General features: G+C 56.1%; 3 protein-coding genes across 5 annotated transcripts; 2 read left to right on the forward strand and 1 right to left on the reverse strand.

The window, feature by feature from the left end:
* Positions 1 to 243: 243 nt before the first annotated feature.
* Positions 244 to 4,155, forward strand: PSME2 (proteasome activator subunit 2). Its single transcript, XM_002718096.5, has 11 exons — positions 244 to 611; positions 917 to 949; positions 1,658 to 1,720; positions 1,931 to 2,017; positions 2,126 to 2,156; positions 2,241 to 2,338; positions 3,061 to 3,129; positions 3,274 to 3,341; positions 3,484 to 3,538; positions 3,846 to 3,932; positions 4,026 to 4,155. Exons 1-11 carry the CDS (start codon positions 564 to 566, stop codon positions 4,104 to 4,106), a joined length of 720 nt encoding a protein of 239 aa, XP_002718142.1. The 5' UTR covers positions 244 to 563; the 3' UTR covers positions 4,107 to 4,155.
* A 1,836-nt stretch (positions 4,156 to 5,991) lies between these two features.
* Positions 5,992 to 9,069, forward strand: EMC9 (ER membrane protein complex subunit 9). The gene is made up of 5 exons (XM_002718095.5): positions 5,992 to 6,506; positions 6,624 to 6,700; positions 8,411 to 8,480; positions 8,571 to 8,665; positions 8,828 to 9,069. The coding sequence occupies exons 1-5, from the start codon at positions 6,309 to 6,311 to the stop codon at positions 9,006 to 9,008; spliced, it is 621 nt and encodes a 206-aa protein (XP_002718141.1). The 5' UTR covers positions 5,992 to 6,308; the 3' UTR covers positions 9,009 to 9,069.
* PSME1 (proteasome activator subunit 1) lies at positions 9,066 to 12,326 on the reverse strand. 3 transcript variants are annotated; one of them, XM_008269418.3, is made up of 12 exons: positions 12,135 to 12,326; positions 11,769 to 11,905; positions 11,020 to 11,052; positions 10,865 to 10,927; positions 10,623 to 10,733; positions 10,474 to 10,519; positions 10,262 to 10,359; positions 9,941 to 10,009; positions 9,793 to 9,860; positions 9,636 to 9,690; positions 9,475 to 9,561; positions 9,066 to 9,289 (listed from the first exon to the last, which is right to left on the reverse strand). In XM_008269418.3, the coding sequence occupies exons 2-12, from the start codon at positions 11,805 to 11,807 to the stop codon at positions 9,209 to 9,211; spliced, it is 750 nt and encodes a 249-aa protein (XP_008267640.1). In that variant the 5' UTR covers positions 11,808 to 11,905; positions 12,135 to 12,326; the 3' UTR covers positions 9,066 to 9,208. The 3 variants fall into 3 exon arrangements, with proteins under 3 accessions (XP_008267640.1, XP_069909960.1, XP_069909961.1); XM_070053859.1 differs by having other exon boundaries at positions 12,194 to 12,257; XM_070053860.1 differs by lacking the exons at positions 10,865 to 10,927; positions 12,135 to 12,326 and having other exon boundaries at positions 11,769 to 12,029.
* Positions 12,327 to 13,652: the final 1,326 nt, after the last annotated feature.

Genomic DNA, 13,652 nt, shown 5'->3' on the forward strand with positions numbered 1-13,652 from the left:
TGCTCCCACCGGCGACGTTCCGTCCTGCCGGGAACTCGACTCTGGCCGGCTCCAGCCCAGCCGAATAGAGTCCCGCCCTTTGTCCCGGCCGTCCTGGAGCGGGGCGCCCTCGGGGACTGTCCCCGCGCGGGCTGCCGTACACGTCCTGCTAACCCTTCTCTGTCTTAGGCTCTTTATATCGCTCGGGCCCCTTTCTGTGCGCTCCTCGCGGCCGAGCCTTCTCTCTGGATAGCCCCTTCCCCATTTTCCCGCCCTCGAAGTCCAGCCCTGGACTTCCCCCGGACGGGCTGGGCCCGCACTATAGTCCCGCCCCCTGTTCCCGTCTCCGCGGTCCCACCCCCCCTAGTCCCTCCCTCGGACAGCCCCCGGGTCTGTGACCCAGCCAGCACCGCCTCTCCTAGCGCCCCGGGGCTGGGAATGGCTGAGGGACTACCCACAGCTTGTGGTCGGCCAGAGGGAGGGGAGGAAGGGGGCGGGGCTGAGGGGGGCGGGCCTGGATCTGGGAGTGAAAGCGAAAGCCCAGGCTGCTAGCCGGGAGACCGGAGAGCTACACCTGGAGCAGCATGGCCAAGCCTTGTGGGGTGCGCCTGAGCGGAGAGGCCAGCAAACAGGTGAGGGGGCACCCACCGGAGGCTAGCAAGGGCCCGGGAAGCCCCCCTGGATGGAGGCCGATCTGGGTACTGCGGGGGACCCAGGCCGTGTTCGAACTCCGCCAGCCTCACTTCAGCGCTTTCACTTCTGCCTGGGGATTCCCAGATTCTTGCCCAGTCTCTGCCCTGAGCCGGGGCTTCCAGAGAAATCTGGCTTGTGGGAAAGGCCTGTGCCGTAGTTGGAGGGCGCCCTGCTGGAGGTGGGAGAATAACTCTTTGACAGCCAAGAACCCTTAACCAACGTCCTGGTACTGCTCTCTCTGCAGGTGGATGTCTTCAGGCAGAATCTTTTCCAGGAGGTAAGTATCTGTAGAATCAAGCGATTTGGCCCAGAATCTTAGGCCAGTACTTGAGGATCACAACCACTCAGAGTGACTCCAAAGGGCACCCTGGACTTGGCCCCTACGTCCTTACCATGCTTTCACCCAAAGTGACCTCCTAATTATTGACTTCTCCCTCTATTTTGACCCCTCTCTTCTACCACTTCTCAACCCCCCCCCCCCTTTTTAATTGTTTATTCGAAAGGCAGAGTTGGGGGAGGGGAGATGAGAGGGAGGGGGAGAGAGCACTTCCATCTGCTGCTTCATTCCTCAAATGGCTGCCACAACCAGGGCTGGGCCAGGCTGAAGCCAGGAGCTACGTTTCTTCTGGTTTTCCTATGTTGGTGCAAAGGCCCAAGTATTTGAGCCATCTTCTGCTGCTTTCCCAGGCACATTAGCAGGGAACATGTTAGCTGGGACTCAAACTGGCACCCATATGGGATGCTAGCTTTGCAGGTACCAGCTTAATCTGATGCCAGAACTCTGCCCCTTCCAGCCCTTTTTTGGATGGGGGGAGTAAGTCCACGTCCCCCACGTTCCTAACATTGGTTCTGCTGTCTGTGAACGTGGGCAAGTCCCTTCATTTTCAGGGCCTCACTGACCTCATTTATAAGGTCACGGACTCAGATTTTCAAGGGCCCTTCCAGGTCTAGTCTTCTGACATCTTATTGAGTGTGTTTGCCACAGGCTGAGGAATTCCTCTGCAGTTTCCTGCCACAGAAAATCATATACCTGAATCAACTCTTGCAAGTGAGTAGCCCAGGTCCCTCTTGCCCCGTCCCCTGGCCTTTTCCCCGCCTCTGCTCACCTTGTCCGGCTAACAACCGGGAACCATTTTAAATGGTGGATTGGGAACGTTCAGATGGTGTACGCCTGAGCCTAGGTTGGGAGGCCGAGGGAAAGCTATGACGTGGGGTGAGGGGAAGAGGCTGGGCAGGCCTGACAGTGAGCTCTGTACAGGAGGACTTCCTCAATGTGGCTGACCTGACCTCCCTCCGGGCCCCGCTGGACATCCCCATCCCAGACCCCCCGCCCAAGGAGGATGAGGTGAGGTACTCGTGGTGCAGGGCTCGCACTGTGCCTTCGGTGGACATGATGGCCCGTCAACCTCAGTGACTTTTCTGAAGCTATCCCCCCCCGCCTTGTTTCCCTTAGATGGAAACAGATAAACAGGAGAAGAAGGAAGGTAAGGAAAGGAGGGGTGACGTGGCGAGGGGAAATCACACACTGATGGGGGCGGAGGAGGGACGTGGATTCCTTCTTTCTTCAGTCCCTAAGTGCGGCTTTCTTCCTGGGAATGAGAAGCTCTTAGCTCTGCTCGCTTTGGTTAAGCCGGAAGTCTGGACTCTCAAAGAGAAGTGCATTCTGGTAAGCCTGGGAGCTGGGTGTGGGGAGTAGAAAGAAGACAGCAAGGCCAAGCCCTGGTCTCCTTCAGAGATGCAGGTCCTTCATTCAGAGGTTTAGTCCTGAAAAGGGAGGTTTCCTCCTGGTCTTGGTTTAGGTCCCTGTTGTTCTCATTCTGCTAGGCCTCTGGTATTACAAAGGTATTCCTGAAATCAGAGGCTGTGCATTATCCACTTCTAGAACCATAGAACCTATTGCTGTGCCAGATACGTAGTAGAGATAACACAGTACTTTGGAAACATTTTTTATCGTATGATATATACTGGGGTCATGTATAGCTTAGCAGTTACAACACTGGTTACCTGCATCTCACGTCAGAGTACCTGGGTTCAGGTCCTAGCTCTGGCTGCCATTCCCAGCTTTTTGCTAATGCAGACGATGTTGGCTCAAGTTGTCGGGTTCCTATCACCCATGAGGGAGACCTGGGTTGGCTTCTCAGCTCCCTGCTTTAGCCTGCTCCAGTCCCATCCATTGTAGGCATTTGGGGAGTGAGTCAGCAGGTGGGAGCCCTCTCTGCCTCTTAGATTACACACACACTTTGGAAGGTTTTTGTAACAAGTGAGATAAATCATAGGTAACACAGTGCCTGGCAAATAAGTGCTCGATTCAATATAGCTATTAATGGGGAGTGGCAATAATAGAAAGAGCTCAGTAGGTTTGTTGAGTGATTTCTCCTTTTAACATAGGTGATCACTTGGATCCAGCATCTGATTCCCAAGATTGAGGATGGAAATGATTTTGGGGTAGCGATCCAGGTAAGAAAAGGAAGACAGGACTCTGAGAGCGGGGAGAGCCCTGGGGAGTGAGAGATAGGAGGAGGAAGGAAGTGGTGAGTACAGGAGGAAGGAGATGAAGTGCTGGCTCCCCTCCCCATCTCTTCCTCCCCTCCCCCACCACAGGAGAAGGTGCTGGAGAGGGTGAATGCAGTGAAGACCAAAGTGGAAACCTTCCAGACAACCATTTCCAAGTGAGGGCAGCTGGAAGACCAGCATGGGGGCCTGCCAAAGCTAAGCAGTACCATCAGGATGATGGGCACTTTGGGAACAGTCTCTGGGGGAGTACATCTCCCTGAGCATCTGTGCCTATACTGGTTCCCTTGCTTCTGGCAGGTACTTCTCAGAACGCGGGGATGCTGTGGCCAAGGCCTCCAAGGAGACCCATGTTGTAAGTGGAGAGTCCATCAGCCTTTTAGCTGAGGCTGGCTAGGGATGGGCCGAGGAGGCGGGGAAACAGACCCTCCTTGTGTTGGTTATGACCGTCCCAGTGTGGAGAATATTAAGCCAAAAGTGCTGCCTAGAAAAAACTGCTTTGGACTGCAACAACCTGGACCTTTTTCTCTGCTGGATCCCGTGGGATCTCATTTCTTGGTGCCCAGAAGGAGCTCATCTTCACGTTACCTATTCCCTATATGAGGAAACCAGACTAATGTCCCTCCCATGAAGCTGACCTAGCTTTGCCTCCTACGTCCCAGATGGACTACCGGGCCTTGGTACATGAGCGAGATGAGGCAGCCTATGGGGCGCTAAGGGCCATGGTGCTGGACCTGAGGGCCTTCTATGTGAGTGTGGAGTAAGACCCTGAGAGAAGCGGATGGGGGTTGGCTAGGGGGGAGGGAGGCCAAGAACTTGACTCCTGTTCTGCCTTCTCCCAGGCCGAACTTTATCATATCATCAGCAGCAACCTGGAGAAGATTGTCAACCCAAAGGGTGAAGAGAAGCCATCCATGTACTGAGCCCAGGTCTAGAGGGAAAATAAATGACCTGACCTTTGTGTGGAATTTATCTGGTGTGTGTCTGTCACTCATTCAGAGAGCATTTATTGAGTGTCACCTGTGTTGACACACTAAAGGTGAATGTGGTATGGAGGAGAGGGGTGCCTGGAAGACAAAATAAATTAGATGCCCATCCTGTTCTTAAGAGGCAACTTTAGAGGGGCTGTCGTTGTGGCATAATGAATCAAGTTGCCACCCGTAATGCCAGCATCCTATGCAGGCACCCATTTGAGTCCTGGCTGCTCTAATTCAGATCCAGCTCCCTGCTAATGGCTAGGAAAAGCAGTGGAAGAGGGCCCAAGTCTTTGGGACCCTGTACCCACATAGGAGACTTGGAAGAAACTCCTGGCTTTGGCTTGGCCCAGCCCTCACTGTTGTGGCCAACTGGGGAGTGAACCAGTGAGTGGAAGATCTAGCTCTCTCTCCATAACTCTGCCTTTCAAATAAATAAATCTTAAAAAAGAGGTAACCCTAGAGAACAGGGTGGGAATTGTTACACATCATGACAGTATTTGGGGCTTTCTGGAGATTATACCCCCAGAAGGCTCAGGAGAGCTTCAGGAAGGAGGTGGCAGCTGGGCAAAGTCCTTACAGGGATGAGTAGTTGGGCTTCAGACAGGCAAGGGGAAAGCTCTGTGGCAATGAAGAAAGGAGCAACCCCCGTGTGTTAGCCCCCTTTGCATCACTAGCAAACCTGAGAGGAGCTTCTTTGGGAAAGAAAAGGTTTATTTCATCTTGCAGCTTGGAGGTTACAGTGCAGGGTCAGGTGACCCCATGGTCCAGCATCTGTGCAGGTTGGGAATGGTGGAGTGGGCATGCTGGGAAGATCACAGGGTGAGCCAGGAAGAACAGAAGTAAGCTGAACCTGAACTCTAAACAGCCAATTCTCCTGAAAATCAGCACTCCCCCCTCCCCCCTTCTAGCTGCCACAATTAGATCAAATCCCCACCCTTAGCCCACCAACGGTCGACATTAAGACATCAGAGTGTACAGCTGCTTGAGTTTCAGGGCGACAAATTCTGCCCTTACTAATATGGAGTAAGCCCGAAGGAGAAAGGGCTTTCGTCGGAGGTTTTGTGGGTGAGTGGCTGGACCCCTTTTCCAGGGCTGGGAGAGGAAAAAGCTGTGGTGGTAAAGGAGAGACCCATGCAACGTTATGGGAGGGGAGGATCTGCAAGTTTGTCTTTTCCTTCTGCCCACCTCCCTCCTCCCATTCAGTCATCATCCCTGGCTTTCAGGATGCAGCCCGTGGCGGTGGTAGAGACAGGGGCTTCTCTACTGTGGTTTCTGGTGCAACATCCATAGGGTTATCTTCTTACTAAATATGGGATGGGACTGTGCTGCATGGCGCTTGACAGTTTGCGTGCCCGTCCCCTATGTATCTCACTGAATCCTTAAAGGAAGCATGGGCAGCAGATGTTACATTCAGGAAATCAAGTCAGGTAACCTGCAGGCGCGAAGGCAACATAAGGAAGTGACAGAGCTGGTCGTCCCATAATCAGAGCAGGCGGTCAGCTTTGTCCCCTACTGCTGTGGGACCCCTGCCTTGGGCCGAGAGTCCCACCCAGACAATTCTGCCGGGCGGGGGGGGGGGGGGACCTAGGGGTGCGGGCAGCCCAGGTAACAAGCAAAGCCAATCTGCAACCCAGAGCGGAAGGTGGGTAGCCTAGCCAATAAGCGCGCCCGCACTTTGCTGCTCTTTACAGCTAGCTGAGGGTTCTTTCCAGTTCGCCAGAGACAAAGGCGGTCAAGGTTTGGGCGCGGCCTCTGATTGGACAAAGTGACCTATCAGCGCGCTCTAGGCCTATCGAAGCGCACCACGTGGGCGGGACTCTAGGAGCCGGTTGTCAAGCGGCGGCGGGCTCCCGGGTCCTCACTCCAGGCACTGATCTACGGCCGCCCGCTAGGGGGAGGCGGAGTTCGGGGCCGCGGGATGCGCTCGGTACCTCCTTCTGGGCCGGGCCGGGGGCGGGCTCCGGGACGGAGGCCGGAGGGCCGCCCTCGAGACGAGTTGGCTTTACAGTCGAAGCTAAGTGAGGGAACCCGGGGAGAGGCCGAGGCGGGCGCCGGAGAGCTGGAGGGAGCCAGAGGCTGCCTCTTCCGGGCAGGGCAGGGACCCGGTCCTCATCGGGCTCGCAGCTCCCGGGGCAGGCCCGGCTCGCCATGGGGGAGGTGGAGATCTCGGCCCGGGCCTATGTGAAGATGTGCCTGCACGCCGCGCGGTACCCGCACGCCGCCGTCAACGGGCTGCTGCTGGCGCCCTCGCCGAGCGCCGGAGAATGCCTGTGCCTCACCGACTGTGTGCCCCTCTTCCACAGCCACCTGGCCCTGGCCGTCATGCTGGAGGTCGCCCTCAACCAGGTGCGGCCGCTGGACGTCCGCCCCCCACCGCGAAGCCCGCAGCTCCCTGGGCAGCGGTGCGCACCCACAGGGCCAGCGGCGCTGTGTAGTTAACTGACGGCCCCTTTCCCGCGACAGGTGGATGTGTGGGGCGCCCGGGCCGGTCTGGTGGTGGCTGGGTACTACCATGCCAATGCAGCTCTGGACGACCAGAGGTGAGTGGGGTGAGCAGAGGCAGAAGGCAAGGGATTATGGCGAGGGGGAGGGGGTGGGGTCGCCAAAGAACCAAGGTCATTCCTTCCATCTTCCCTTCATCAAAGGCTTGGGAGCAGGGGCTGTGACCAGGCGCTGTGCTGGGCACTGGAGTGAGGAAATAGAAAGGTGACTAGGACACAGCCTTGCCTTGGAAGAGCTGCCGTGGGGGTGGAGACAGCTGTGTATCAACAAGAACAGGATGATCTTGCTGTACTGAGGTGCCCCAAGTTTGGAAAGAACACAGAGCAAGCCCAACCAGCAACTTAAGAAATTTCTTTTATATATACACATATAAAGTAGATATTAATCTTATGAGGGCATGTCAAAAAGTTCATGGGAAATGGAATTAAAAGCTAAGTTTATTATGGTGCAAAAAAATTCAAATTCATGAGGCAGGTGTTGTGGCATAGCAGGTAAAGCTGCCGCCTGTGACACTGCTATCCCATATGGACGCTGGTTCAACTCCCAGCTGCTCCTCTAATGATCCAGCTCCCTGCTACTGTGCCTAGGAGAACAGGGGAAGATAGCTCAAGTTCTTGGGCCCCTGCACCGACATGGGAGATCTGGAAGAAGTTCTGGGCTCCTGGCTTCAGCCTGGTCCAGCCCTGGCCGTTGTGGCCACTGGGAAGTGAACCAGTGGATGGATGATCTATCTTTTCTTCTCTTTGTGTAACTTTGACTTTCAAATAAGTAAATAAAATATTTTTTAAAAATTGAAATGTATGCCTAGTTTTATCATAATATGGTTTTCCATGAACTTTTTGAAGACTCTACTTACGCATGAGTCTCAAAAATTATTTTACACCAAAATAAGCTCATCTTTTGATTCCATTTTCCATGAACTTTTTGAAGTGCCCTCATGGGTCAGATTAGATATACTATTTTGTGAATGCTTTTCTCCCCTTCTCTAAAATTTGTCATCTTCCCGTTGCCACACCAAGATCTCCCTTCTCCTCACAGAGATATAGTGTGAGTGTGGATGTGCCACTGTCTATCTAGTGCCTTGTTAAAAGTTGAAATTTCTCGGCGCTGGCACCCCGGGTTCTAGTCCCAGTCGGGGCGCTGGATTCTGTCCTGGTTGCCCCTCTTCCAGGCCAGCTCTCTGCTGTAGCCCAGGAGTGTAGTGGAGGATGGCCCAAGTGCTTGGGCCCTGCACCCGCATGGGAGACCAGGAGAAGCACCTGGCTCCTGCCTTTGAATCAGCGCAGTGCGCTGGCCGCAGCGGCCAATTGGGGGGGTGAACCAATGGAAAAGGAAGACCTTTCTCTCTCTCTCTCTCTCTCACTGTCCACCCTGCCTGTCAAAAAAAAAAAAAAGTTGAAATTTCTAATTTTTTTATTATGGACACTGCGCTATTATTAAATTCAGTAGAACATCCAGGTCAGCCTATGTAGGAGATGGCTTTACTTTGGCTGGTTCCGTCAAATTACCCTCCAAAAAGACCGCCTTTGACATACACTCTCACCAGCAGTGTCTGAGCACCTGTTTCCCACAGCACTCAAGCATGAAGCAGTCGTGCATCAAGCATCCAGCAGGCTCAACCCCCACCAGCCAGCTACAGGGAAAGGCCAGAACCACGCCCACATCCATGAGACCCGGGAAGCCCAGCTCAGCCGGATGGGGTCTGCCCGCAAGCGGCTCCTCACCCCTCTGATCTTCCCTCTACACAGCCCTGGGCCCCTGGCCTTGAAAATCGCCGGGCGGATTGCAGAATTGTTCCCTGCAGCAGTCCTTGTTATGGTGAGGCTTCGCTTTCAGGGTGGGGAGGTAGACAGGAAGTCGGGAGGGGGGAAGCATCGAAACCCCCCCTGCCTTTCGTTGTCCATCCAGTTGGATAATCAGAAACTGGTGCCTCAGCCTCGCGTGCCCCCAGTCATCGTCCTGGAGAACCAGGGTCTCCGCTGGGTGCCCAAGGACAAGAACTTGTGAGTGTCCCACTTCTACTTCTTGGAAGCCCAAGGCTCCCCAGGCCTCCTCTTTCCTTGGTCCTGCCCCAAGGGTCCCTTCCTGGACCCAGCGTCTGTGTGAAGGCTGTGTCTGGCCCCGCTGCCCGCCAGGTTTGACCTCCGTGGATGTTGCTATTTCAGAGTGATGTGGAGGGACTGGGAAGAGTCCCGGCAGATGCTGGGAGCCCTCCTGCAGGGCCGAGCCCATCAGCACCTCGTGGACTTTGACTGCCACCTGGATGACATCCGCCAGGACTGGACCAACCAGCAGCTCAACACCCAGATCACACAGTGGGTTGGTGCCACCAGTGGAAATGCCTGAGCCAGGGCCGGGGCCAGGAGGGGCAGGAGCCAAATAAAGAGACTTGGGCCGCTGGGCAACAGTTTTGACTATATTTATTGTGCCTAGGAGGCCAGGTGAGGGAGAAATCTCAACAGCAGGAAGGTAAGAAAGGCCTGGAGTCCCCAGCAAAAAGCAGGACGGTCTGGGCCACCCGCATCACAGAACGGGAGAGGCGGCTCTCAATAGATCATTCCCTTTGTTTCTCCCCTGGGCTTCTTGAGCTTCTCGAAGTTCTTCAGGATGATGTCATACAACACAGCCTACAGGGCCGGGGGAGTAGGGGGTCAGCTGCAGGCCCCTGGCGGCCTTGTGCCCATTTCTAGCTCGGTGGAGAGGCCGGGCTTTGTCATCCTCCACCCCAAGCCTGCAAGGTCCAGGAGTGAGTGGGTGCCCTGGGAAAAGAACCTCTGCCTGCCCCTGCCCCGCCCTGCCCTTGGCCCCTCACATAAGCGTTGCGGATCTCCATGACCATCAGCCGGATGTCCCGGTACTCTGCCTCGTCCAGCTCGTGCACCAGCTGCCTGTAGTCACCCTGTGGAAACCCAGCAGTCAGGCCGGATGCCCAGCGCGTCCCTTCCCACGCACCCTGACCAGGGCCGCACCTACCACATGGGGCTGCTTGGCTGCTTTGGCCACCGCATCTCCGCGTTCCAAGAAATACCTGTGGGAATTAGAAGTGTGCGTGGAGTGGGACAAGACGGAGGGCACTCATAGGCCCATGTCCCAAAGCAGAGGGTTTGGGTGTGGGCGGGCGGCCACTCACTTGGATATCTGCGTGTGGAAGCCTTCCAGCTTGGTGTGAAGGCTGGTCATCAGCTCAAACACCTTCTCCTGGGGACGGCAAGTGAGGGCCAAAGTGGAAGGAAGCCGGGACTAGAGATGAGGGCAGGGCAGCAGGGCAGTGCTCTCACCTGGACAGCCACTCCGAAATTGTTGCCGTCCTCAATCCGGGGAATCTGCAGCTGCAACCAGGTGGTGACCTGGGGGAAGGGAAGCGCATCAAAGCCACATCCGGCCCCCCACCCCCACCTGGCCTCCTTGGCCTTGCTTGCTGCCCATGCTGGGTGGAGGTAGGCCAGGTCTATCCTAAGCCTCATGGGCCTAGGCTGCTGACTTCACCGGCTGTGCCCTCCCTTTCCTGCTAAGACCAGGCAAGCGGCATAACCTAACTGGCAGAACCAAGAGGACAAAGGGGTCGACCTGAAGCCAGGGGCGGAAGGAGCAGGGCTCACCAGATTCAGCTTCTCGATGACGTCCTTTATCTCGGGCTTTAGGCGCTGCAGAAGGCCTACAATCTTCTCATTGCAGTTCACTGGGCCACAGGGAGGACCTGGTGAGTGGGCGGTGGGTTACTCACTGCACTGAGCCTGTGCCTGACAGGAGAGCCCCTGCAGGGTGGTGGCCAAGTCCCTGCCCACCAGAGATTTCTTTTTTGTTCAAATACCTTTATCTTCATCATCCTCTTTCTTTTTTTCGTCTTTGTCTTCCTTCTGCAGGGAGAGAGGGGTCCCTGGGAGTCAGACCGCAGGAAGGCAGGTTTTCCCTGCCTGGTTGGGCCCCTCCCCCCCCCCCCGGGGGGGGTTCCCAGCTTGCCCCCTGCTGTTTCTTTCGCTCCTCCTTCTCTTTCTCCTTGGCCGGGTCAGGCATGGGGATGTCCAGGGGGGCCTTCAGGTTGCTCAGGTTGACTTCATTGAGAGCCGGCTCCTGGCAGAGGGTAGGAGGAGAGCTAGAGGCAAGGTGTGTGTGTCTCTCTCGCCTCCTCACTCTCAGGGCCTCGCCCTGACTCCCGTCCTCTGGGCCCCTTAACTCTCCAGCTCCCTGGCCAGCCCCAGTACCTTTAAAAACGCATCCAACTCAGAAATCTTCTTGGGGAAATAGTTCCCAAGCAGGCTCTCGGTCTGTGTGTGAGGTGGGGGTGGCGGAGGGTGGGGGTGAGACTCCGAGTGGTCCCGGTTGGGTCGGAGCTGGGGTGTGGCGGGACGGATCTTACCTTGGCACGCAGGTCTTCACGAAACGCATCCACCTGTGGGGCACAGGCAACCGTTCAGAAACCTGGCTTTAAGGCCGGTTTATTGGAAGGGAGTTCCTCTAGGGTTGTGGCAGGTCTGACCTGGGGAAGGGTGGGGTGTGCTCTCTGAGGCCAGATGGACCCCTGTGCCCGTGGACTGGGACTAAAGGGGTGGACCTCTGCAGTCCCGGGCCCCCTGGGGTTGCATCTGGGGATTGAGAGCACTCCTGGTGGGAAGGGTCTCCAGGGTCTCCTGGGCTATGCTGTGCATGTGAGGAGGGGAGTAGGGCAGCCTCAGCCAGTGGGACCCAGCAGGCACTGAGAAGCCAGGGGCAGGTCCCGCACCAGCCTGTGCCCCCCGCTCCGCGCACGCACTGAGGAGCCAGGGGCAGGTCCCGCACCAGTCTGTGCCGCCCCCCCCCAAGCCCCGCGCAGGCACTGAGGAGCCAGGGGCAGGTCCTGCACCAGTCTGTGTGGGGCCCCCGCCGGCAGGCTTCCCCTCTCCGGCTCTCTGCTTCACTTCACCTCGCTGGACCAAGGCCGCCTCGCCTCTCCCCGAAGGCAGACCTCACCGGTCTCCCCGGGGCTCAGGTGCTGGGAGCACCGAGGCGGCAGGCATGACCGACCCCTACTCAAGTGGGGGCTGGGGGAGGGGGCGGGTCGGGGGCTCCCTCGCCTCTAGGAACCACGTCTCCCTCTAATCGGCCCTTCCTCGACCCCGAGGCGCTCACCTTGGCTTGGGCTTCAGGCTGGACCCTGAGCGTGGCCATGGCAGGGCCGGGGGGGACCTGCTGCCGCACGAGGAGCGAGGAGGAGTGGGCACCGGGAAGAGAAAGCGAAAGCGGCGCTCGCCACCGGCACGGCCTTCCTGGGTAGTAGGGAGTGGAGGGACTGGAGGAGGCGGGGACAGACCAGACCGGGGAGACGGCCGCAGAGGCGGGCAGCCCCGCGGGGCTCCCCCTACAGCTCCCTGTGCCCGCCTGTCCACGCCCCACCTTGCCCCTCCCGCCCCCCTTGTCCCCGCCTCTCCCCCCCACCCCCAACTCCTCCATTGGCCTCTCTTCCGCTGCTGCGCCTGGCACAGGGATGCGCCTTACTCCGTGGGACGAGACCTGGCTGGCCGCTCCTTGCTAGCCTTCCCAGCCAGCGTGGGCACCTGCTCTCGCCGGCATCCTGTGGCCCGACACCCGGACGCTGCTGCTACCCTTCACCCGAGCTGCAGTCCGCTAGGCTTGGCTGCTGCTGCGCGTTCGCCTCTGACCGCCGCAGCTTCCTGTAGACCTCCCACCTGCTCCTCTCCAGTCACCTGCCTTCCTGCCCCCTGGCCATTCCTCCTGAAGGGCCCTTCCCACGGCTCTGGTCATTCAGCTCTCAGTTCAAATGTCACCTCCTCAGAATTAAGATTTAAAAAAAAAATGTATTTATTATATTAGAAAGGCAGAGTAACAAAAAAATGAGAGAGAGAATCTTCTGTCCCCAAATGCCCACAACGGCTGGGGGTGGGCCAAGAGGAAGCCAGGAGCCAGGAGCTTCTTCCGAGTCTCCTACGTGGGTGCAGGGGCCCAAGCACTTGGGCCATCTTCTACTGCTTTCCCAGGTGCATTAGCAGGGAGCGGGATCAGAAGTGGAGCAACCGGGACTCAAACCAGCATCCCTGTGGGATGCCAGCATCACAGACCGCAGCCTAACCGGCTGTGCCACCTCCAGGTGGCCAAATCAGCCTGCTTGAGTACCTTCACAGCATTTCTCTCTCTGATATTAGCTCAGTGTTTTGTTTCAGGATTCCACAAGCTTTTTCTGCCAAGGGTTAGATAATATATATTTTAGGCTCTGTGGGCCTTACAGTGTTGGTAACAACTACTCAACTGTGCCATGGCAACAAGAAAGCAGTCATATGTCCATGAATTAGTGCGGCTGGTTCCCGTGAAGCTTATTTATGGACACAGAAACTTGAGTCCATGTAATTTTCGTGTGTCATGAAATATGATGGTGCTTCAAAAGGTTTGTGGGAAGATGGAATAAAAAAATGTTTCTTTTGGTGCAGAAACCTTTGAAATCCATTAAAGTTTTTCACAGTGTGCTGATTCCCCGTGACGTTTTTGATAACCCCTGTCTGTGTAGATTAAAAAAAGTTGCACCAAAGTAAATATATTTTAATTCCATTTTCCTATGAACCCTTTGAACTACCCTCATACCATATTGTATTATTCTTTGATGTTTTCAGCATAAAAATGGAAAAACCGTTCTTAGCTCACAGGCCATACAAAAACTGGCCACAGGAGGGCAGTGTTTTGCCCATTCCTGGTTTAGACCTAGAGCACCCAGACTGCCTCGGTTTGTAACCCTGCCTCCTCTATGTGGTGTTAGCTTTGAACAGATTAACCTGGGTGCCTCACTTTTCATGCCTGCACAATGGAGACACTCATAGCGGGGCTGACAAGAGGACTAAATGTCTTAATTTATATAAAGAATTTATAGACGCTCAGAACAGTGCCTTGGCACAGAGCGAAAGTGCAGTTGCTTGCTGTTATTATCTGTGCGTCTGACACCTGCATAGACCCCCAAACAGCAGGAACCTCGTCTCTCTTATCCACATGGCAGGGAACTGTGCTTGC

The sequence above is a fragment of the Oryctolagus cuniculus genome, chromosome 12 (assembly GCF_964237555.1).
Source record: "Oryctolagus cuniculus chromosome 12, mOryCun1.1, whole genome shotgun sequence".
NCBI lineage: Eukaryota > Metazoa > Chordata > Mammalia > Lagomorpha > Leporidae > Oryctolagus > Oryctolagus cuniculus.

Excerpts from the sequence above, each read along its gene's own strand:
- PSME2 (XM_002718096.5), top strand. The coding sequence starts at position 564 with ATGGCCAAGCCTTGTGGGGTGCGCCTGAGCGGAGAGGCCAGCAAACAG. Across the intron at positions 3,342-3,483 it reads TTCCAGACAACCATTTCCAA|GTACTTCTCAGAACGCGGGG; the intron begins GTGAGGGCAGCT and ends TGCTTCTGGCAG. Across the intron at positions 3,933-4,025 it reads TGGACCTGAGGGCCTTCTAT|GCCGAACTTTATCATATCAT; the intron begins GTGAGTGTGGAG and ends GCCTTCTCCCAG.
- EMC9 (XM_002718095.5), top strand. The coding sequence starts at position 6,309 with ATGGGGGAGGTGGAGATCTCGGCCCGGGCCTATGTGAAGATGTGCCTG. Across the intron at positions 6,507-6,623 it reads TGGAGGTCGCCCTCAACCAG|GTGGATGTGTGGGGCGCCCG; the intron begins GTGCGGCCGCTG and ends TTCCCGCGACAG. Across the intron at positions 8,666-8,827 it reads GTGCCCAAGGACAAGAACTT|AGTGATGTGGAGGGACTGGG; the intron begins GTGAGTGTCCCA and ends TTGCTATTTCAG.
- PSME1 (XM_070053859.1), bottom strand. Across the intron at positions 10,734-10,864 it reads AGTTGGATGCGTTTTTAAAG|GAGCCGGCTCTCAATGAAGT; the intron begins GTACTGGGGCTG and ends ACCCTCTGCCAG. Across the intron at positions 9,691-9,792 it reads TTCCACACGCAGATATCCAA|GTATTTCTTGGAACGCGGAG; the intron begins GTGAGTGGCCGC and ends TAATTCCCACAG.